This window comes from Acinonyx jubatus, chromosome A1, assembly GCF_027475565.1.
Source record: "Acinonyx jubatus isolate Ajub_Pintada_27869175 chromosome A1, VMU_Ajub_asm_v1.0, whole genome shotgun sequence".
In the NCBI taxonomy this organism is placed as follows: domain Eukaryota; kingdom Metazoa; phylum Chordata; class Mammalia; order Carnivora; family Felidae; genus Acinonyx; species Acinonyx jubatus.
The window spans coordinates 113,036,272-113,059,174 of NC_069380.1; the positions used below are offsets into that span (position 1 = coordinate 113,036,272).

General features: G+C 36.7%; 1 protein-coding gene across 10 annotated transcripts in view; it reads right to left on the reverse strand.

Annotated features, from left to right (window-relative positions):
* FAM13B (family with sequence similarity 13 member B) overlaps nt 1-22,903 on the reverse strand; it is an 87,892-nt gene that overhangs the window by 43,980 nt on the left and 21,009 nt on the right. For 7 of the 10 annotated variants that reach the window (XM_027076617.2, XM_027076614.2, XM_027076611.2 and 4 more), the window contains exons 4-8: nt 22,399-22,611; nt 17,445-17,622; nt 16,998-17,139; nt 11,889-11,984; nt 8,645-8,805 (exon numbers count right to left, since the gene is read on the reverse strand). In XM_027076617.2, coding sequence (XP_026932418.1) covers nt 8,645-8,805; nt 11,889-11,984; nt 16,998-17,139; nt 17,445-17,622; nt 22,399-22,611 — 790 coding nt within the window. The remainder of the gene's footprint in view (nt 1-8,644; nt 8,806-11,888; nt 11,985-16,997; nt 17,140-17,444; nt 17,623-22,398; nt 22,612-22,903) is intronic. The other 3 variants (XM_027076616.2, XM_027076613.2, XM_027076618.2) reach the window with 1 other exon arrangement.

The following is a 22,903-nucleotide window of genomic DNA, read 5'->3' on the forward strand; positions in this document are numbered from 1 at the left end:
CTAGGCTGTCAGCACAGAGCCTGATATGGGGCTCGAACCCACAAACTATGAGATCATGACCTGAGCTGAAGTCGGACATTTAACCAACTGAGCCACCCAGGCACTCCCCAAAAGTCTACATTTTTTTATAAATACCACTGACAATTCTTATCCATACTAGAAGTTAAAGTTGCTAGATTTATTTCTAGCTTCCAAAATGACTAAACTTTAATATAATCTTCCAGTTATCCAAAAGAGCAAAAAAAAAAAAGCAAGAATTCTAATGGTCCTATATTGGATAGATCGACAGAGTTGATCTTTTGTTTCCTATCCCTTTTAAATGATACTGGGATTAAATTACAAATACATGTATATATGTATTTGTATATATCTATATGTAGTAATCAATGAGCTAGATTATTAGTGTAAGAGTAAAGGTTCTTTAGCCCTAAAGATATGGAGGGACAATCAAACAACTGCTTTCAACAGACCCTCTCCCTACCCCAAAAAGCCTTAGTAAATAAATCAAATAGATTTTATACTTTATAAGTCAGATTGTCACTCACGAGGCTACAGAAGTTGACTGTACAAATTCGTTCTCTGACCTTGTAAAGGACAAAGGAATGATTTAGTTTTCAGACTTCAAAGAATTTATTATTTTCAGACTCAGCCAATTTCTTTGGGTAGAAAGCACTTATGCACAAACCATGGCTAACACACATCTATGGTTGTAAAAAGGATTTATCAATACAATTATGCCATCTGTAACAGCAACAAAATAGCATAGGAATCAAGAGGATGTGAGTTCTGATAAATAAAGACAAAAGAAAAATAACTGCTTACAAATTTAAAGTCAATTATTTAGGTACTATATGGACAGATGCCACAAAACCCACCTGATGGGGATTTTCACTAAACCCCCAAAGAAGACCAGACTAACAGAAGCAACAATAAATTACAAGGGTCATACATATTTTAAAGTCCTTAGTCAAGTATAATATTAAAAGATTACAAAAAAAAAAAAGAATACAGTCATTCTCTGACCTTTTTCTCCCTTCTGTTAACTCTATTTTTAAATCTGCCCACAAGCATGTAATCTTCTTGAGAGTATTACATAAAATCAATCTTGCAGCCATTTATTCCAATTATAAGTATTTTGTAATTCAAATACAATGATCATAGGGAACTACTATTATTTTAATTTCTCAATTACAAATATTTAATGTTATAAATAACACTTCATAAAAGTACTGCAGCTCTGCTTCAATTAAATCTGATAAGGATCACTTTACCTGTGCAACAGAGCTCTGCAAGCCATTCTGAACCCATGACATCTCCCAACAAAAACATCAGGTAAAGAGACTTCAAACACCATAAAGGATGGTGATGGGCTTATAAAAACTGCTGAGCAATTATCAGAGCTGCAGTCTAAACGGAAGCAGGCTGCAACATGAGGTCACTACTGACAAGGAGAGACCTAATCAAGAGTCCACAAATTTCTTCCCAAGTCTGTGCAATTTTGCAGGACAGAGGGAAAAGGGGACAAAATTTTGAATCTGGGTAGCACTCCTGTAGAAATATTTAAGCCTACTCCCACATAAAGCAGAAAAACCAATCTGTTTGCATTAGTCATACTACCCTATCTGAAGATAGAAGTTATGACTAATATGAAATTGATAAAACAGTACACAAAAAGTACAATACTACTAATGTTCATTTGTTACCCATATTTAGGAAACCATTAGTGGTTAATTTTTCAAATCTAAAATTATGATAATTTCTATATTCCAAAACTATAATTTTAAAAACAATCATCTCAAAAAGTAAATATATATTAAAACAAGAAAAATCATATATCCCTTTCAAGCCAAAAGCAAAAGCCTTTCTTCACTCTTCCTATTAACTTGGGAATACCCTATAACTATGATAAGAATAAAGTGAAAGATTCTTTACAACTAGAAAGTCAGTAAGTAATAGTAACTACAAGTCTTTAAAACATTAAATGCATCATTTATAGGGCAAGGGGAGGGAAAAGAAAGAAAACTTGTCAATATCTATTGTGCTCTGGTACTTTAAAACAATTTTTACTTTAATAGAACTTTCTTATGACCCAAAGCATAAATTCTACTTTTCCCAACAATTCTGACACTTCCACAACGTACATTTTTCCTGAGCTGAAATCAAGTGTCAGACAGTTAACCAACTGAGCCACTCTGGCACCCCACATTTTCCTCCTCTTTAGTGGAACCTCGCTAGTGAAAACGTAATGGACTGCCAAACAAATATTTTGCAAATTACTGGATTCAATGGATGAAAGAAGGGAAATGTTATGACTACCTTTCTGAACCACCTGTAGTCAGTCAGCTGAGGGCCCGTTTCCTCAACAATAAGGCATCCACAGAATGAATTTGTAGAGACTAATCTCAAAACCCTAAACTCAGAGCTCTTCCTCAAACACTACACCTTTTATCCTGCACTACACCCAAAAAGAACAAACCATCAGAAACCAATGAACTCACAAAAATAAAGCCGTAGCATCAACAGCCCATAAAAAGATACTGAAATTTTCATTTCTGAATTCCAAGGTTTACGAAGGCAAAGCACAATTATAAATGAACTTTATAAGAATGCAAGAATGCCAATTAATTTTTTTTTGAGAGAGAGAGAAAGAGAGTGAGAAAGAGCAAGTGCAAGTCGGGGAGGGGTAGAGGGGAGGAGAGAGAGAATTTCAAGCAAGCTCCACACCCAGAGCACAGTTTGATGTGGGACACGATCTCACAACTGTGAGATTATGACCTGAGCCTAAAACAATAGTCGGAGACTAAACCAAGTGAGCCATCCAGACACCCCTGCCAATTAACCTTTTGATGTATAGTTCTGCAAACATGAGTATACATTAAAATTTACCTAGGGGCACCAGGGTGGCTTAATCAGTTAACCATCCAACTTCAGCTCAGGTCATGATCTTACGGTTTGTGGGTTTAAGCCCAGTGTAGGGCTCCGCACTGACGGCTGGGAGGCTTGAGCCTGCTTCAGATTCTTTGTCTCCCCTCCCTCTCTCTGCCCCTCCCTGACTTGTGCTCTCTCACTTTCAAAAATAAATGTTTTTTTAAAAATAAAAATTAAAAAATGGGGCACCTAGGTGGCTCAGTCAGTTGAGTGTATGACGTCGGCTCAGGTCATGATCTCGCGGTTCGTGGGTACGAGCTCCGCATCAGGCTCTGTGCTGACAGCTCAGAGCCTAGAGCCGGCTTCGGATTCTGTGTCTCCCTCTCTCTCTGCCCCTTCCTTACTCATGTTCTCTCTCTCTCAAAAATAAATAAGCATTAAAAAAAAATTTTTTAATAAAAAAATAAAATTTACCTAAACCTAAAGCCTAGGTAAAATATATGAGGCACAAATTAAAAAAAAAAAAGTGAAAAACTTGTTCAGAACTCTCCTACCTCTGTAAATTTTTTCAAGGTAGATTCCCCTAAAATTTGTACATTTAAACAACAAAGGTAAATAACAGATAAGTATGTGCAGAGAGAGCAATAATTCTTTATCTACAGATACAGTCACTTTGGAAAGGATCTTGAGATTTTCATGGACCTCATGGATAAGATGAAGCCTCAGAAGCAACCTGGTTTTTACACATCCTAAACTACCTATACCTAACCCCCAGCATTTTTTCCACTCTGAAGGCAGTTCAAATCATCACAAAATAGGACTAATAGCAAATGATATACAGAAATAATAGATGCATAAACAGACTGATCAGTACAAATCCTACACAAATATTTAAACCACTGGTTCTCAAAGGGTGGTCTGTGAACAAAAAGACCAAAACTATTTTCATAACATTTGCCTTTTTCCACTGTGGTGACATTTGCATAAGGAAGCAAAATCAATGGTAGAAAAAAATGCTTGGGGTCTTAGCACAAATCCAGGCAAGTGGTACCAAACCATACCATGGCCATTGCATTCTTCACCACCCCTCACTTGTGATTTTTTAAAAAGGAGACCAATCCTTGATGAAGCAGCAGAAAAATTATTCATTTTATCTCAGCTCTGAGTATACTTCATTTCAGTACTTGGTATGACAAAAATGGGAAGTACACATAAAACACTTCTGAGGCATAGCATAGTACAATGTTTGTCTTGTTTGAGTTGACAGGTGAACTTTTATCATGGAACACCATTTTCATTGGAAAGGTCAGCTGACAAATTATGGTTATTCCAACCTGAATATCTGGCAGACATTTTCTCAAAAATGAGCAAGACTGCAACTTTAAGAAAAACAAGTGACAATACTGTTAAAATTTGAGTTTTCAAGCAAACATTTGAATTTTTGAAAACCCCTATCTTCATAAATTCAATAATGTCCCAGTACTTAAAGATGTTTTTGATACAATCAGTGGTGATATTAAAGAATGTGAATTCGGGGTGCCTGAGTGGTTCAATCAGTTGAGCATCCGACTCTTGAATTCAGCTCAGGTCACGATCCCAGAGTCGTGGGATCAAGCCCTGCATTGGGGCCCCGCTCTGAGCATGGAGCCTGCTTAAGATTCTCTCTTGGGGTGCCTGGGTGGCTCAGTCAGTTGAGCCTCAGACTCTGGCTCAGGTCACGATCTCACGGCTCGTGAATCTGAGCCCAGCATCAGGTTCACTGACAACAAAGAGCTTGCTTCAGATCCTCTGTCCTCCCCTATCTGCCCCTCCCCCAGTCATGCTGACTCTCTTAAAAATATACACTAAAAAAAAAATTCTCTTTCTCCCTCTGTCCTTTTCCCCTACTCGTGTGCATGCTCTTGCTCTAAAAATTAAAAAAAGTCATTACATTAACATTTAATGGGTTTACTGCTACTTTAAAAAATATATAAATTTCAGTTTTGAGGCACCTGGGTGGCCTAATCAGTTAAGGGTATGACTAAATTTCAGTTCAGATCATGATTTCACGGTTCATGAGATCGAGCCCTGTGTCGGGTTCTGCACTAAAAGTGCAGAGCCTGCTTGGGATTCTCTTTCTCCATCTTTCTCTGCCCCTCCTCTATTCTGTCTCTCTCTCAGAATAAATACATAAACAATAAAAAAAAAAAATTCTCAATTTTAATTCCCAATAATGTAAATACCAATAGCCATAACCCCCAGAAACAAAAGTTCTTTGGGTTCTAAATAAATCTAAAGTGTAAAAAAAACTGAAAACTGCTGACTGAGAACTAATAAAGGAGGTGGAATTTATCAATAGAAAAACATAACAGCTGTGTTACATAAAAACAGCTGTATTACAGCTGCAAATACAAGCATCTTCCAAACTACAACCCAACAAAGCCACACTTCCAGTGGCTTAAATTTGCTGTTTTAATTTGTAACATGGTAAATGCCTACAGGTATAATCCACATTAACAAAGGTCTTATAGTCATCAATAATTTTTAAGAATTTAACATGTGAAAACAAAAAATTTGATAACTGCTTTTTTAAAACATCATTAAATGTTTATTTGCCTGGGTGGCTCACCTGGTTAACCAACCGACTTGGGCTCAGGTCATGAGCTTATAGCCTGTGAATATGAACCCCATGGGGGACGCTGTGCTGACAGCTGAGAGCCTAAAACCTGCTTCAGACTCTGTGCCTCCCTCTCTCTCTGCCCTCCCCTGCTTGCGCTCTGTCTCCCTCTCAAAAATAAATAAATAAACGTTGGGGCGACTAGGTGGCTCAGTTGGTTAAGCGGCTGACTTCAGCTCAGGTCATAAATCTCATGGTTTGTGAGTTCAAGGCCCACGTTGGACTCTGCTGAGAGCTCAGAGCCTGGAACCTACTTCAGATTCTGTGTCTCCCTCTCTCTGTCCCTCCCTTACTCATGCTGTCTTCGTCTCTGCCTCTCCCTCAAAAATAAATAAACTTTTTTTTATTTAAATAAACATTAAATAATTTTTTAAAATGTTTATTTCCCTTAGGTTTCTAACATATTTTCCCACAGCTACTTCTGAAGAGAAAAAGAGTTAGCTACCTAACACTGTAGTAAATGTTTATGAACTACCTCACAGAAAAATTCAACAAGATGGCACGTTAAAAGTTACCAAAAGTTCAATCTCCAGTTTCATGAAGTACAGTATCCACTAATTCCCTAAAACAAATTTATTAATGCTCCCTATATTCTAGGGCTGTGCACTCTAGGGATATCTCTCCCCTATTTTTCTTTCATCCATGGTGGATAACCAAAGAATGTATTTTTTATCTTCATGCAATCATTCAGCCAAAAGTACAAAAAAGGCTAATATACAAATATTAACTGAAATTTTGATCATCACTAAATCTCAAAGATGACTCTGGTAGACACCTATCTTGCTGTCTGACAGCTCTATCCCTTTCTTTTGGTAAATAGCCACATTCTTCTGTGGCAAACTAGTTCCTCTTCCTATCCAATGGTCTTGGTATATACATAAATTACAATGACCAGTTCTACCCTGGCCAGGTGATTGGACAGTGGATGCAATTTAGGCCACACCCTCTCCCTTGCTACTCCAGAGGAATTTGACCTTGAGTATAATGACAGATAGAAAGACAACTGAAATTCTCAAATAGCCACATGCTAGAGATTCTTCCATAACACTGCCACTAAATTCTCCACGGTTTCCAAATGTTATCTCTGCTTTTCCTTCTGACTCTGAGACCTGTCATTCTGCTAATAAACTGTCTTTTTTCTTTCCTTTAACAAGGTCCACTTCTGTGACTGGCCTTTAAGGAATCCTGACCACCTACCTACCAGTCTATCTGAAAATTACCTGGCTGGAAGAAAGGAGGATTGTCTACAAAACTGGAAAGATGATCAAAAAGAAGAAACTAGTAGTGCTATGTATTTGAATATTACCTTTGCTAATAATTAAATAAACAGACCTAACAAATTTACATCATTAAATCAGTGCTATCCCCAAGAAATTTCTGCAACGACAGACATGTTCTATATCTGTACTGTCCAATACAGTGGCCACTCCCATGGCCATCGAGCACTTGAACTCTGGCTAATACAACTGTGAAAGTGATTTTTTAACTTTATTTAATTTTTACTGGTTCAAGTTTAAAATTTAAATAGCCACATGTAGCTAGTGGCCACTGTATTGGAAAGCATAACTCTAACTTAAAATAAAGAACATCCATTTATTTTATTTTTTTTAATGTTTATTTATTTTTGAGGGTGGGGGAAGTGCGGGGGGGGGGAACAGAGGATCTGCAGCAGTCTCTACAGTGAGAGCGGAAAGCCCGATGTGGAGCTTGACCTCACAAACCACAAGTTCATGACAGGACCTGAAGTCGGCACTTAAGCAACTGAGCCACCCAGGTGCCCTAAGAACTCCCATCTGTCTCCTGTCTTTAGGTCCTGGAGAAAATACTGCTAATGGCAATATAAATCAGGCTGTATATTTTAAGCACTCTGGAAATACTTATAAAAGCCAAAGAAAAGTTCATCACTAGTTGAGCCAAATAAATGTATGCAAATAGTTCAGAAGAAGAAAGAAGGGGCCTAAGAACCTAAAAAGTTGATCAGTAGCAATTTAATACAGACAATCTAGCTAAAATAATTCAAAATTTCCAGAAAAAAGGACAGTAAATATATAATTGAGATATAGGTAAACAGTTTCGCATACTGTTTATAAATATCTTAATATAATTAGAGTTAAGAGCCCTAACCCCAAATAAATTAAAAGGGCTTATAAACATAGAACAGCACAAACAATGTTAAATCAAGGGCAAAAGAGTGAACAAGTTAATATACCATAATTGCAATCATGTTTGAAGAAATTATACATAATATACAAGGACCTAGAAGCTCACAAAGAAATTTAAGAGTTGTATTTGACAGTATGTATCTTAAATCACTTTATAATTTTTCTAAATGACAATGGATAGTTTATCCCTTTGGTATTAGGTAGTTTAAATGACATTTTGCCTTCTAATGCTTTTAAATCATTTCCTCTGCTTTTTAACTACCATTTTATTGAACACAGATTTAATGAAAAATATCTAGTGATAAAAAAAAAAAAAAAAAAGACAACAACAAATTCTAGTGATCTCAATATATTGCTGTTCCCCTAATTAGAAAAGGGGGTTAGTAAGGGTTAGTAAACCATGAAACTTTACAGAGAACAGCACAGAATTGAGCAATACCTAAAGCTGCAGACTTCTTGAATTCTCTAAAGCTTTCTAAACAGTGTGTCCAGTGGCCCAAGCTTTGCATTAAGACAGTGACTGTATCCTACCACACCTACCAAGTTTACATAGTATGCCATGTAAACAGTATCACTTCATACCTGAAATAAGACTGGAAAGCACTATAGTAATGCATCACAGAGTTCTCTCTTTACAGCCTACTTCTAGCCTAGAACTTGGAAATACAAGTCAATTCAACCACTTCCAAAGGTTCTGAAAATTTACCCAACCCAACTAACATACTAATACAAAAACAAACTTTAAGAAGAAATGTAAAAGTTCTATTTCGAAAGAAAAGTGTAATTGCTAATACTTGAAATTTCCTTATCAAGTTTGCTTAAAATTTTCTTGTTGCTCTTTTCCATACATAAACCAATCTTTTACATATTGTTACAATTTGTGTGATTTACTGCTTCAGTGAATCTACACCTAGAATAAAAATCTTAAAAGCTAAGGTTCTTTCAACTGAAATAATACCTTGTTGATGCTGTAACACTATTTGGTTCCAGGATGTTTTCAGTCATCCTTAACTGTACCACCTCTGCCATATCACTTGATTTTTCTGCACCCTCTTCTGGAAGTTCTTCTATATGTTCCAGCTTTTCATCTTCCTCTTCTTCCTCAGAAAGCTCATTAACCTACATAAACAAGACAAAATTGACAATTAAAATTTAATGAAACTTTTAACTGACATTATATAAGATATACTATTCTAAGAAAATTTAAGACACAGACAACTCATTTTTTACTTCATTTCCTAGGACCAATTTTTCCAAAGGAATAAGTAATTGCCAACTTTTCCATATTTGAAGAAAACCTCAAACCAAATGTAACATTTTAAAACACAAAGTAATGATTGCGTTAGCATATCACTAGGAATGTGAGTAAGACCACACACCATGGAAAGCCTGCACACTGTAGTTAGTTAACATTAAGAAAGCTTCATTTCCTAACCAATCAGTTTTATAAATTGAATAGTTACAAAGATTTCTAACTGACCTCTCCAATTTCCAGGTACATTTAATAAGTGATGTTAACACAGAGTAAATGTTGGAAAAGGGCAGAGTAATTTTGCCTTAAGGTGTTAAGTATGTTTTAGAAACTGTCAACTAACTTCTAAACGATTCAGATGGAATTTTTCAAGAGGAGATTGGACCTTACAAAAGGGAACTCACTAATTTGGTCATTAAGCACAACTCAAAGGTTATAATTCTGTTTCTGGCAGGGGCTATAAAATGTCTTCCATTATCAAACTGGCTACATAAGTAAACAATCATGCTAATAAAAGACCGTGAATAATATTAGAGAAGGAAAACCAACAAAATATTCTTTTCTTTAAATGTTCATTTATTTATTTAATTAGTTATTTATTTTGAGAGAGAGACAGAGACAGAGAGAGAGGGAGGGGGGAGGGGGGGAGAAAGAGAGAGAGAGAGAGAGAGAGAGGGAGAGAGAGAGAGAGAGAGTATGAATGCATGCAAGAGCAGGGGAGGTCCACAGAGAGAAGGAGGGAATCCCAAGCAGGCTCTGCACTGTGATCAAGGAGTCCCATGTGGAGCTTGATCCCACGAATCGTGAAATCGTGACCTGAGCCGAAATCAAGAGTCAGAAGCTTTAACCAACTGAGCCATGCAGGCTCCCCCAAAACAAAATATTTTCAAATGAGGGACACCTGCTTGGGATTCTCCCTCTCCCTCTCTTTCTGCTCCTTCCCGGCTCACATGCGCCCTCGCCCACTCTCTCTCCCAAGATAAGTAAACAAACTTCAAGAAGTATTTTTTTTCCCATATAAGAAATAAATTTTAAAGCTATCTCAAAGAAGACATTAGCCATAAACTGCTTTAACACCTTTTATAATTTAATACTAGTCATTAAAGGGGTGCCTGGGTGGCTCAGTCGGTTGGGTGTCTGACTTTGGCTCAGGTCATGATCTCACAATCCGTGAGTTCAAGCCCCACGTAGGGGTCTGTGCTGACAGCTCAGAGCCTGGAGCCCGTTTCAGATTCTGTGTCTCCCTCTCTCTCTGCCCCTCCCCTGTTCATGCTCTGTCTTTCTCTGTCTCAGAAATAAATAAACGTTAAAAAATTAAAAAAAAAAAATACTAGTCATTAAAAACACTTGAGCAGTAAAAGTATACCTTTGTCCATTCCAGCCAAATGCACTGGAAATACCTGGGATAAATTTACCACTACGTGTAACAGTAGTGTTCTTCCCAGGCAAACATAGTTGATAAAATATCCTCAGAAAGCAGACTTTAACCAGAAGAAAGGCAATTTTCCTGTGATATTCTACAACACTCCTAATCAACCAGTACAGACTGCCCGCTTTCAAGCATAATACAATAAGTACTCAAAAGCCAGCTTTGAAGGCAGAAAAATATATGTTCACATCCCTACTGTGCCCTTAACTATCTCTCAACTTACTAAATTCTCTAGGTCTATGAATAAAATGAAGATGCTATATATACATATACTACCTCCCTCATAAGTCTAGTTGAAAGGATTAAATACTATACGCTAAACTCTCCTACAGTGTCTATACATAAAAAGCAGTAAATAATAGCTATCATTATAACCGGAACTGTTATTTCTATAGAGCACAGAGCCTTATTTCTACATGTAATATCACTTTTTATTAGAAAGACCGTATATGCCATCCAAACCACCTAAAGCAGGAGCTCTCAAACATTAGTGTATTAAGGTCACTGGTCAGCTAGGTCTCTAAAAATTCATTATTAACAACACTTAATGACTGCAATTTGTGAACTACTGACTTTATAAATAAAGCATATACAGCAGATTCTGCTGAAATTGTTGTGCCTGTAAATGCCAGCCCTCATCTATTTCCAATCAAGTAGAAGAGTGGTGAAAAAAACTAAAAATCAGTAAGTAACTGATTATGAACTGAGGTAAGATTTATACACAAAGGTGAAAATTTCACGATAGATGAGTTTTTAAACTGAATCAAATGGAGAAGTATCTTCATTTTCCACGTATGTATTTAATACATTAATGAAATTGAAGAGCATACTTAATATCTACCTGGTAACTGAAGAAAAAAATATTAAACAGCAAGAAAATACTATTTTCAGAAGTATTAAATGGGAATTACCATGGTTGATCAATATAGGCTTGGCCACCACAGTAGAGTATGGAAAAAAAAATTTAAGATGACTATTTAAACTGAAAACATTTATTCAGTCCACAATTTTTGGTACAGAGGTATTGCTATTTTAATATGTTACAGTATATGTTTTTAAAAATAAGTTTGTGCCTACAGTCAATAGCTCTTGGGAACTACAAATACCTTACCACTCATTTATATTGAATATATTATATTCAATTCAATAAGCTTTATGTAAACTAAGTGACAATGTTCAGTAGTTTCAACAATAATCATCCAATAAGATATGACATGAACAGTAACCTAATGGGATTTTCTTTTGCCCCCTCCCATCTCCCAGGCCTCCCAATGTAACTTCCTACAGTAATAACTGACTAACTTGGTTTGGGTAATAAGCATTAAAAACTTAAAAATGTCCCCTGTCATCCCACACTTCAAAAGTTCTTGATCCTCTCCTTGTCACCTCAACATTCTGCTTATTAATGTGTCTATCTATTCCTAAGTTATTAAGAACCTGTCCTATATACGCAGCTGCCTCAACTCCACTTAATGGAAAACGACTTACTCCACTTAATGGAAACCCCTCATCCATACTTACATCTCTTCTTTCTTTGACTGCTGTAATTCCCTTCTCTAGGGCCTCGTGAAATGCCTGCTCTCCAGACTCCAGCTTGTGGAGAACGCTGCTACCTGCCTTCTCAAATGTATAAAGAAACATAATTATCACCTACATCTTCAAACCACTCTACTGAATTTGCATTCACGTAGGGATCCCATACAAAGAACCTGTCCACCGACTCTGGGTCATTTCTCAAACACTCCCTAGTCATCATGTCAGTCATCTCTCTCATACTATTAATAGAAATATCTACCACCTTGAAAAGGTTCTGACAGCCAAATACTTGCATTAATGGATGAAACTCCAAAGGAAAAGAGCACTAGTTAACTTTGCTTCTTTCAAATATCAAAATCAGAAGAAAAATAATCAAAGCACTGCAAGGATGGGCCAAGTATGCCCACATCTTTAAATATGGGGATAAGAAATTAGCACATTTAAGTTAGGTCAACTTAAAAATATAACCAAAATAGGGGTGCCTGGGTGGCTCACTCAGTTAGGCGTCCAACTTCAGTTCAGGTCATGATCTCACAGCTCACAGGTTCGAGCCCCATGTTGGGTTCTGTGCTGATAGCTCAGAGCCTAGAGCCTGCTTCAGATTCTGTGTCTCCCTCTCTCTCTACCCCTCCCCCCTTCACGTTCTGTCTCTTTCTCTCAAAAATAAATAAACTTAAAAAATATACATACAACCAAATTGTGCTAAGTTGGAAGAAATTTTACTTTCACTCAATACATTACCAATTCAGCCTCACAAGTCAAACTGAAGTTACCAAATCTGCTTTAAAGAAAATAAATTTTCAGGTATCTGTCCTACTATTGTAACCTGTTTATAGTATAGAAATATCATAGAAATAGTTAAGAAAACAAATTCTGGTAATCAGTAATACGAAACAAAATAATTAAATATACATCACTCTCTCTTAGGACTCACAGCACTAATCCATTATTGATCATATTCTATTCAATATGCTAACATCTTCTTTTCTATCCACGGGCAAACCTGCAGAATTCACCATTATGTGCTGGTGTTAACTAACCACCATTCTATCTAACGTGAAGCACAACATATTTTAATTCTGCTAGTGCTTAAAGAAATATATGCATTTGGATGCCTAGGTGGCTCAGCTGGTTGAGCATCCAACTACGGCGCAGGCCATGATCTCACAGTTCATGGGTTCAAGCGCCACATCAGACTCTCTGCTGACACAGCTCAAAGCCTGGAGCCTACTTCAGATTCTGTGCCTCCCTCTCCCTCTGCCCCTCCCCTGCTCACACTCTTTCTCAAAAATTAATACACATTAAAAAAATTTTTTTAAATACAAGTGAATTACATGAGAGTTATTTCAATGTACATAAAGAAGACAGAGGATAGCAGAAATATCAGAGAATTACACCACAACATAAAACAGTCAAGATATACCCTGAAGACTTTAGAGCTGTCCAGATATAAATATTAGGACAAACTGGCATCATCAGTTTCTTAGAATTCAAATCTTCTCAAGAAATGTAAAAGATGAGTAACACAAACACATTCATATTATTTCACTTTGAGCAGCCATTAATTTTATCTAAATAAATTACTAAAACATTATTAATTTTTTTAATTTTTTTTAATGTTTATTTTTGAGAGAGAGACAGAGCGCCAGCGGGCGAAGAGCAGAGAGAGACACAGAATCCGAGGCAGGCTCCAAGCTCTGTGCTGTCAGCACAGAGCCTGACATGGGGCTTGAACCCAAGAACTATGAAATCATGACCTGAGCTGAACTTGGATGCTTAACCCACTGAACCACCCAGGTGCCCCAAATTTCTTTAAAGATTTTATCATTTTTGGGGTGCCTAGGCGACTCGGTCGGTTAAGCATACAACTCTCAATCTCAGCTCAGGTCATGATCTCCCGGTTCATGGAATCAAGCCCCACATTGGGCTCTGGGCTGACAGCATGGAGCCTACTTGGGAGAGTCTCTCTCCCTCTTTCTCTGCCTCTTCCCCACTCTCTCATGTGCATGCATATGTGTATATACACTCTCTCTCAAAATAAACTCTAAAAAACAAAAAAACTAAAATTAAATCAAGATTTTATCTTTTTTAAGTAATCTCTACACCCAACACAGGGCTCAAACTTACAACCTTGAAATCAACAGTCATACACTCTACCTACTGAGCCAGCCAGGCACCACTAAACTAAAACAATCTAAGGAAAAGAAAAGTGGCACACAGAATTCCCAAAAATGGGATTTCTTACAGGCATCAAAGACATTACAGATTTGGTGCACCTGGGTGGCTAAGTCGGTTGAGTGTCTGACTCTAGATTTTGGCTCAGGTCATGATCCCAGGGTTGTGGGATTCTCTCTCTCTCCCCCTCTCTGTTCCTCTCCCCTGCTTGCACTCTCTCTCTAAAATTAAAAAACAAACAAACAAACAAACAAAACTGGGGCACCTGAGTGGCTCAGTCATTTAAGTGTCCAACTTCAGCTAAGGTCATGGTCTTGCGGTTCACGAGTTCGAGCCCCACATCAGGCTCTGTGCCAACAGCTCAGAGCCTGGAGCCTGCTTCAGATTCTGTGTCTCCCTCTCTTTCTGCCCCTCCCTCCCACACTCTCTCTCTCTCAAAAATAAATAGACATTAAAAAATCAAAAAATAATGAAATAAGACATTAAAGTTTTAAGGCATATCTATCTCCTTGTCCTCTTCTCTTCTTGTCATTTTCTTTAAAGCCAAGAATAATTTTGAAGAGATGTGTCAGTTCTTTATTCTAACCAAAATTTTAACTTAGCAACAGCATATAACAGTTGGGAAGTTCAAAAAATATGCCAAAAATTCCAAGGATCACTATTCTGGCTACAAGTTCTACCCACTTGACTTACTTCACAATGGTGTACATATGCAGTTTTCATCCCCAGTTCACACAATACAAACTGTAATTTGGCTTGTTACTGTTTCCTTAAAGTACATGATACTTGAAAAGAAACAGGAGAGAGTGAGAGAGGAAGGAAGGAAAAGGGAGATAGAAAGAGGGAAGGAAAATCAAAGGTATAAATGCTTATGTGAAGAAAACATTAAAAAATAAGGAAGATCTCAACTCCAAATATTAAAAAATCTTGTTCATAAAAGTCCACAACAGTAAAGAAACTCTTTATAAAAAAAAAAAAAAGACTATGTGGGAAAACTCCTAATTCACATTATCAGAACCAAGGTCAGTAAGAATTCATAAAAATCCGTATGATAAACTACCTTTCAAAAGATGCTATTTCATAATCTAATAGCAAATTAAAAGAAGCCACCCAATGTGCATCAATAGTGACCATATAATTAATCATCAGAACCTGGATATATGTAAGAGTGAAAAGGCAAGCTACTAATAATTACACGAGAAGCAGATATAAACCAGGACTCTTCTAAGAAAATGGGGTGTACTATCACCTTTTCAAGTGGAGATCAGTACTATACATGAAATAAATTATAATGGTACATCCATACAATAGGGAACTTTGCAGACATAAAAACACAAGAGTATTGTCTCTATATTCCAATAAGAAAAGAGTTCCAAAATAAACTGTTAACAGATTAAAAAAAACAGGGGGTGCCCGGGTGGCTCAGTCAGTTAAGCGTCTGACTTCGGCTCAAGTCATGATCTCATGGTCCATGGGTTTGAGCCCCGTGTAGGGCTCTGTGCTGACGGCTCAGAGGCTGGAGCCTGCTTCGGATTCTGAGTCTCCCTCTCTCTCCTTCCCCACTCTCACACTCTCACACTCCCTTTCCCTCCCTCCCTTCCTCCCTCTCTCTCTCTCTCTCTCTCCCCCCTCTCAAAAATAAACATTAAAAAAAAAACTTTAAATAAAAACAACAACCACAAAATGATGGTGCAGAACTGTGTGTGGTATGCTACCTTCCTCTTAAAAAACTGTGAGGAGGGGCATCTGGGTGGCTCAGTCTATTAAGCGTCGGACTTCAGCTGAGATCATGATCTCACAGTCTGGGAGTTCAAGTCCTGGGTCATGCTCTGTGCTGACAGCTCAGGGCCTAGAACCTACTTTGGATTCTGTGTCTCCCTCTATCTCTGCCCTTCTCCAGACTGCATTCTGTCTCTCTCAAAAATAAGTAAACATTAAAAAAACAAAAACAAATAAAAAACAAAAACAAAAAACTGTGAGGCAATATTTGCTTACATTTGCATAAAGAAACTCTGGAAAAACACATAAAAAACCAACGTGAGGGGGGAGTGGGTATGAGTAAAAGCAAGAAATTTTACTAAATATTTTTTTTAACCAGGTGAATTACTCATTAAAAAAGTAGCAGCCCCACCCCATGACCACAATATAAGTAACTTCATAGGTTTTAACCTAATAAAAGTTTGACAAATCATTTCACTTACGAACAAAATAAAAACCTCCACATAGACCTAAATCACAAATTCTAAGCGTGAAAAGTCTGGATTAATATGGTTTTACAATAAATTAGTCACTCTGCATCAATATTCTCATTTCAGGAAGGAGACAATAACTAGGTCCTGTACAATCTCAACCAACAACAAAATATAATGTAGTTGGAAAAATGGATGTTAATTTTCCAGAGTCGCAAGAGTTAAAACACTACCCGCAACCTCAACTTTTACTCTTGATGCTTCCCATTAATGACAATGATTGCACTGCTCTATTGATGCTACTTCCATCAAGAAAAACTTTCTATTTTTTAAAGTATGTGTGAACTTTGTATTGAATCTCTCCCTCTACCTTCTATTTCTCACCTTTTGTCTACATTCTTCTATGCTAAGTTTCTTTGCAAAAGCAAAAAACCACCCTATTCTTACAAAATAAACAATGCTTAAGTTAGAATAAAAACATACAAACCTCAAAAATACCTAACATATAGTCACAGTCTGGTTTCAATGCCTTTTCCATATTACTCAAATTGAAAACAAGAACTTAAGAAAAATAATCACATTCATATATTACATGGATGTGTTACCTATGATTACATATAATAACCAAGACAACTGCTTTGTTTAGTACTTAAAAATTCCACCTGAGTTTGTGCCAAGCCCTAAAGAGTATATTCTTTAAAAATTCTTCAAGTATCTAAAATATTCTCACCTGTTCAGTAATTGAACTCAAATCATTAGATGAGAAATCTTCCTCTTCATTCTCAAAAAACTCATAGTAATTTTCCAGAAGTCCAGCCATTATCCTGCTCACTATTTCTTGCTCTTTCAGATCTTCCACATCTGTGTAAATGCTAAGAATAAAAGTCCAAATTGAACTGAGAGTCCTTATATCAAATACAGGTAAAATTAGAAGACAACCAATGAGTCACTTTATAAACCTGAGCAATTTATGTCATCATTCTGTGCCTCAGTTTTCCCATCTGTAAAGCCTACCTAATTTGTACCCTCTTCACAGAAATGCTGGGAGGATTAATCAGATCTACTATAAAAAATAATGGTTCACCCAGCAACCTATGATCCTTGGGGGATAGTATAATGACTCTACTTCACAAATTCAGTATTTTTTGATTACACAAAAATTGGGGGAAAAACTTACTGGAAGACATCTGGACCAAAGACAGCAGCCAGAGAGTTTGCAGACCAAATTTCTTCATGATGTGATGCTACATTGGCTAAAAATCTACACAGAAACTTTAACAAACTGTAATTAACAGGTGGAAGCTGTTGTAAAAGGAACCTCAACTTTCTTCCAAATTCATCTTCATTATTATAATCTATAAAACATAATGACAGGTTTTTTTAATGAAGTAAAAGCAAAGCTCAGATATTTTGCCAGGTTCACATTACTCCACCCACATCACCTTTTTTACTATAACAATTCAAAACCTCTTCACTTCCTCTACCAGGAGCCAAATGCCTTAGGGCTTTGCATTTCACTTATTAAGGGGAAGAGAAGAGTTGGAGAGAAGGAACTCAACCCTTCAATTGCTGAAGGATGTTTTCCTCATCTATTACTCATCAGCACAAATTCTCTAATTTATTTTTTTTCAATTCTCATCATACTGTTTTTTGCATGACAGTACCTGTGTTTCCAAATCAGTGCCAACTCTAAGAAGTCAAAATGCACTGGCTAATGCTAATCAACACCAACTATGAATGAACAAAGAAGATTTAACCAACAAATAGAATCAGTGACACTTTTCCACTTGGATGAATAGGCAAAGAGGAAGGAACAGGGTGTAAGTAACTTTCTTCCTCCCCTAACATCCTGAAAAGAACTAAATAAAGAAGAATTCCACTTCTTAACTGTTTTTCTCTAAATTGATGTTGCTTTCTGTTTATGAAGTTAATTTTTGAGTGACAGAAGCTAGGCCCTGTGTTAATCATGTCACTGAATTTTCATTAATAGAAACTTAGGCCTATAGCATCCCGTGATTGGTGAGGGTCTCACTTAGGAGAGTGAATTTCTCACATATACCCTCCAAATGAAGTAATTTAATGCTTCAATAGTGAAAATTAACCCAATTATGTTTCACTACATATTTTTCTTCAGATTTTTAAAATTAATTTACAGAAAAATTATAGGTAAAAAGGTTATGGTCAAAATATTGGCCAACTCTGCAAAAAACACTTAAGCCTAAGCTTATCAGGAAAGGTTATAGTCACATGAGTTTTACTTAAAATTTAAAATACAACGAATACCAATTCTTCTATATTGATAATACTACCAACTGTCCATTCAAGTACAATACTTTGATTTCTTAACTGAATGAAAGAGTCCCTAGAATGTTTTTTTAAACCACCATGGCTACAGTTGGTAGAAATGTTAACAACCTAAGCATTCAGCAGCAAAGGGTTATTTTTAAAAATCATGGTTATCAACTCAAAAAATATATGCAAACAATATTATCAATATACTGACTGCAACAATAACACTAACAAATTCTACATAACACCCTCCCTAGCTTTTCGGCACTTATCATCTGACACACGCATATATTTAGTTTATTTATCATCTATTTTTCCTCTGTCTCTGCTAAGTCCTTTAGAAGTTTAGCTCTGTGATGGCAGAGGTTTTTATCCAGTTTTGTTCACTGATGCACTCCCAGAATCTGGAAGACTGCCTAGCATATAGCAGGTATTAAACAAATATTAGTTGGATAACCTAAATGAATACACAATAATGGGGCAAAAAGCTGAACTACTAAAACATTGGCTGTGATGGAGTGGTAATGCTGTTTTTTACTTGAAATACTGTCCATGTTGCTCTACTTTTGATTGTACACATTTCCACTATACAAAAATATTTATAACTGCCAGGCTGCTTCTTCTATTTTTTTAAATGATTATTTATATATCTTGAGAGAGAGGGGGCACTGCCAGAGGGAGAGAAAGTGAGAGGGAGAAAGAATTCCAAGCAGACTCCTCCCTGTTAGTGCAGAGCCCCATTTGGGGCTCAAACTCACAAACCGAACTGTGAGATCATGACCTGAGACGAAGTCGGACGCTTAACCGACTGAGCCACCCAAGTGCCCCCAGGCTGCTTCTTCTAAAGTCTTCAAATAAGGCAGAGAAGCATTTCAAAATATATACAGCTATAAAATACACACCTGCTTGAATTTCTTTCCTCTTGAACCTACTTCGGAATTAAATTATATACAGAAAAAATAGATGTATCAAAGAAGTTTATCCTAACTAGCAATTCTTTCAAGCACCTAAGCATTTTTTGAAAATGTTACAACAAATTCACAAAACTAAAAGCCTTGTTTTCTAACAAAACGTAACATATAAGTAGCTGGACAAATCATGGTCTAAAACAATGACTGTCAACATTTGACAATGAATGGAATGGTAGTCATGACCTGGGGGAAAGGGATGACAGTGGGTAGAGGCGAGGGATCTTGTTAAAAATTCACAAGACGGTCCCTTATAATAAAGAATTATCCAGCCTAAAATATCAACAGTACCAAGGTTTTGAAACTCTGGTCTAAACAAAAAGTCTAACCACACCAGAAATGCCACACTGCAGTGTCTTGCTACCACAGAAAACAAAAATGACTTTTTTAAAAACACAAATGTAATTGCAACAATGCTCCTTCCATGTTCCTAAAAGCAACAATCTCCTCAGGGCACCTGGGTGGCTCAGTTGGTTAGGCATCCGACTGCAGCTCAGGTCACATCTCACGGATAGTGGATTCAATCCCCCTACCTCGGGCTCTCCGCTGTCAGCACAGAGCCTGCTTCTGATCCTCAGTCCCCCTCTCTCTCTTCCCCTCCCCCACTCTTGCACACACACATGCTCTCTCTCAAAAATAAATAAACATTAAAAAAAAGTAATAATTTTCTCAGGTATTTTGAATGTCAATTAAAATACCAACACAGTACTCTTCTACAAGAAGTGGAGAAAGCAATCTATCCAGTGACCTACCAGACATCTTTCTCAAAAAATTACTAAAGGAGAATAAACAAAATTAAACAGATTATATTACAAAACAAACAGAAACGCACCTCCAGTTAAGTACTGCCACACCTTTTCTGCATAGCTCTTAAGAAAAGGGGTGTGTATGTGGGTATGTGTATGCATAAATACACATGCTAATGGTTACATAAGTGGAGAATGGAGCATGATGGATTTCTCATGTTAGAACAATTAAAAACATAAGGGCCACAGCAAATTTGTATACTTTAAATTCATTCACAAGCAAATGTCAATGCAGTAATTAGTAAGATGCATACTGTAATCCTGTGAATAACATAGTGCACAATGCTGTCATCATTTTAAATGACTCAATCAAAATGATAATCCTAGTGATAAAATAGCTTCTGACAGTCTCAGTGAAAGTCAATGACTTTATTACCATTAAATCTTATTCCAGTTACTCATTTATAAATTTTCTGATAGCTGGAACTTAAGGTTCCATCTTTAAGAGATGTGTCTGCGAGGTGCCTGCATGGCTCAGTCGGTTAAGCCTCCAACTCTTGGTTTCAGCTCAGCTCATGATTTCACAGTTCATGGGTTGAAGGCCCACATCAAGTTCTAGGCTAGCAGTGTGGAGCCTGCTTGGGATTCTCTCTCTTCCTCTCTCTCTGCCCCTCCCCTACTCATGCTCGCTCTCTCTCTCTCTCTCTCTCTCTCTCAAAATAAACTTATTAAAAAATAAAGACTTGTCTGCCATTCAACTAATACACTGTTACTTTAAAAACAAAAAAATGGCTCTAGAGTCATAAAAAGGACTCAAAACAAAACTCTTTTAACACATCAGTTTCATTACGTATTTAATGGATGCAAAATGCCAATTAGGTGACTCAATATAAATATTTGAAAATATTCCTACAAAAAAAAAAAAATCAAAGAAATGGATTCAGAAATTCAAAACAAAACAGTAGTATTTGGGCGGGGGGAATAAAGTTACCCTTTGAAAAAATGGGACGTTAAGGACAATGTATTTTGAAATCTGTTTTTTGATCCAGGTGGCACATTAAAATAAGAGAATTAAAGTAGTGACCTTCAGACATAAATCAGAGGTACTCACTAATTTAGGCTCAAAGGTGTTTAAACAATTTTTTAAAGATGGATAAAAACACTCAAAAGAAAATCTTCCTTCTCTGACTACAAATGGCTTAAGAATACAAACACATTATAAAACATCCAGCTATGACAGCGATAGGCATTAAACAGTTATGTCTTAACACCAATGAATTTCTCTAGAAGACCCAATTCAAAAAATTAAAGAGATTCCACAATACAAAGAAAAGCCAAAACATAATTTTAAATTTCAAGAAATGTGTAATATTATACACCAACTTTATAAACTTTCCCATATAATGAAACACGTCACTCCATTACATACACTGAATACCATTTGGCTCTAGGAACAGAATTATTTCCTCACTGCTTGGTTCTTCTTACCTTTCTGCCTACCTCTATGTCTATTTTTCCTTCTTATTCCATTCCAGCTAAGCCCTACTATTAGTCACCACCAAAAACCTAACCCAACAAATACAAATCAATGCTTTTTTATTTGGCTTGGAATCCTGATATTCAATTTGGTATTTTATTTCCTCCAGGCAGAAGTCCAAGAACAAGCTTTAAGTATATTCCAAACCTGGAATCAAAGTTGTCTTCTGGTTTTTGCTAGCAAGTTCTATCAAACCAGGGACAAACATCCAATATTAACATCACCACTAAGGAATGGCACTATTAGTGGATGTTATGCCACACAATATCACTTCATATATATTCTTCTTCTTTCCCAACCCTCTTATTCCTTGTTCTTTTCTCCTGCCCTTCCTCCTCCTCCTTCTCACCCTGTATCTTAAGCTTCCTAAGACTAATCATAAAAAGTAAATAGTACTACACGTTATCTAAAAAGTTGCCATTCCCTTGACTAGACCATATAGATACAAAGAATGTATGTTCCCAAATGGGAACATAAGAAATTGATCTCTGAACTACTATAATTACTGTCTACATGTCAAGATTTCTATAAGGTAAAAATATCCTGAAATTAATGGCAAATGATTGATTAGTAAGAATCAAATTACACTACCTTGAGAAAGCTGCATCAAGTGAATATGCAAACTGCCAGGAATAACAGGTTCAGGAAGTTCTTGAAGGAAAAATCTAAGAAGACTAATAGCTGAGGGAACATCTGCTTCCTTAACCAAATCCACCTCTTCTCCGCTGTCGTATCTCTGTCGAAGCCACTCCACTGTCTCAGCATTTCCATTGACTTGAAAAAGTCCTTGCTGCTCCAGACCTCCTACATTAGTTCAAGGCAAAAATTTAATAAGATTCAACTTCAAGTACTTGGCCATATATATTCATTTTCCAATCAATTTAAAATATTCATACTTCTCAAAGCCCTTCTTGGCTCTCCGGTTGGGCTGAACACCTTCAAATAACACACCTAGAAACATACTATCTCTGTCCTAAGGGATAATCTATTTTATCTACCCCCGGCCCATTAAAAATATTACTATCACCACCCCACTAAAAAATGCTCTATGCTGGGCATTTCTAAGTGTATGACTTTAAATAAGAAATTAACATTT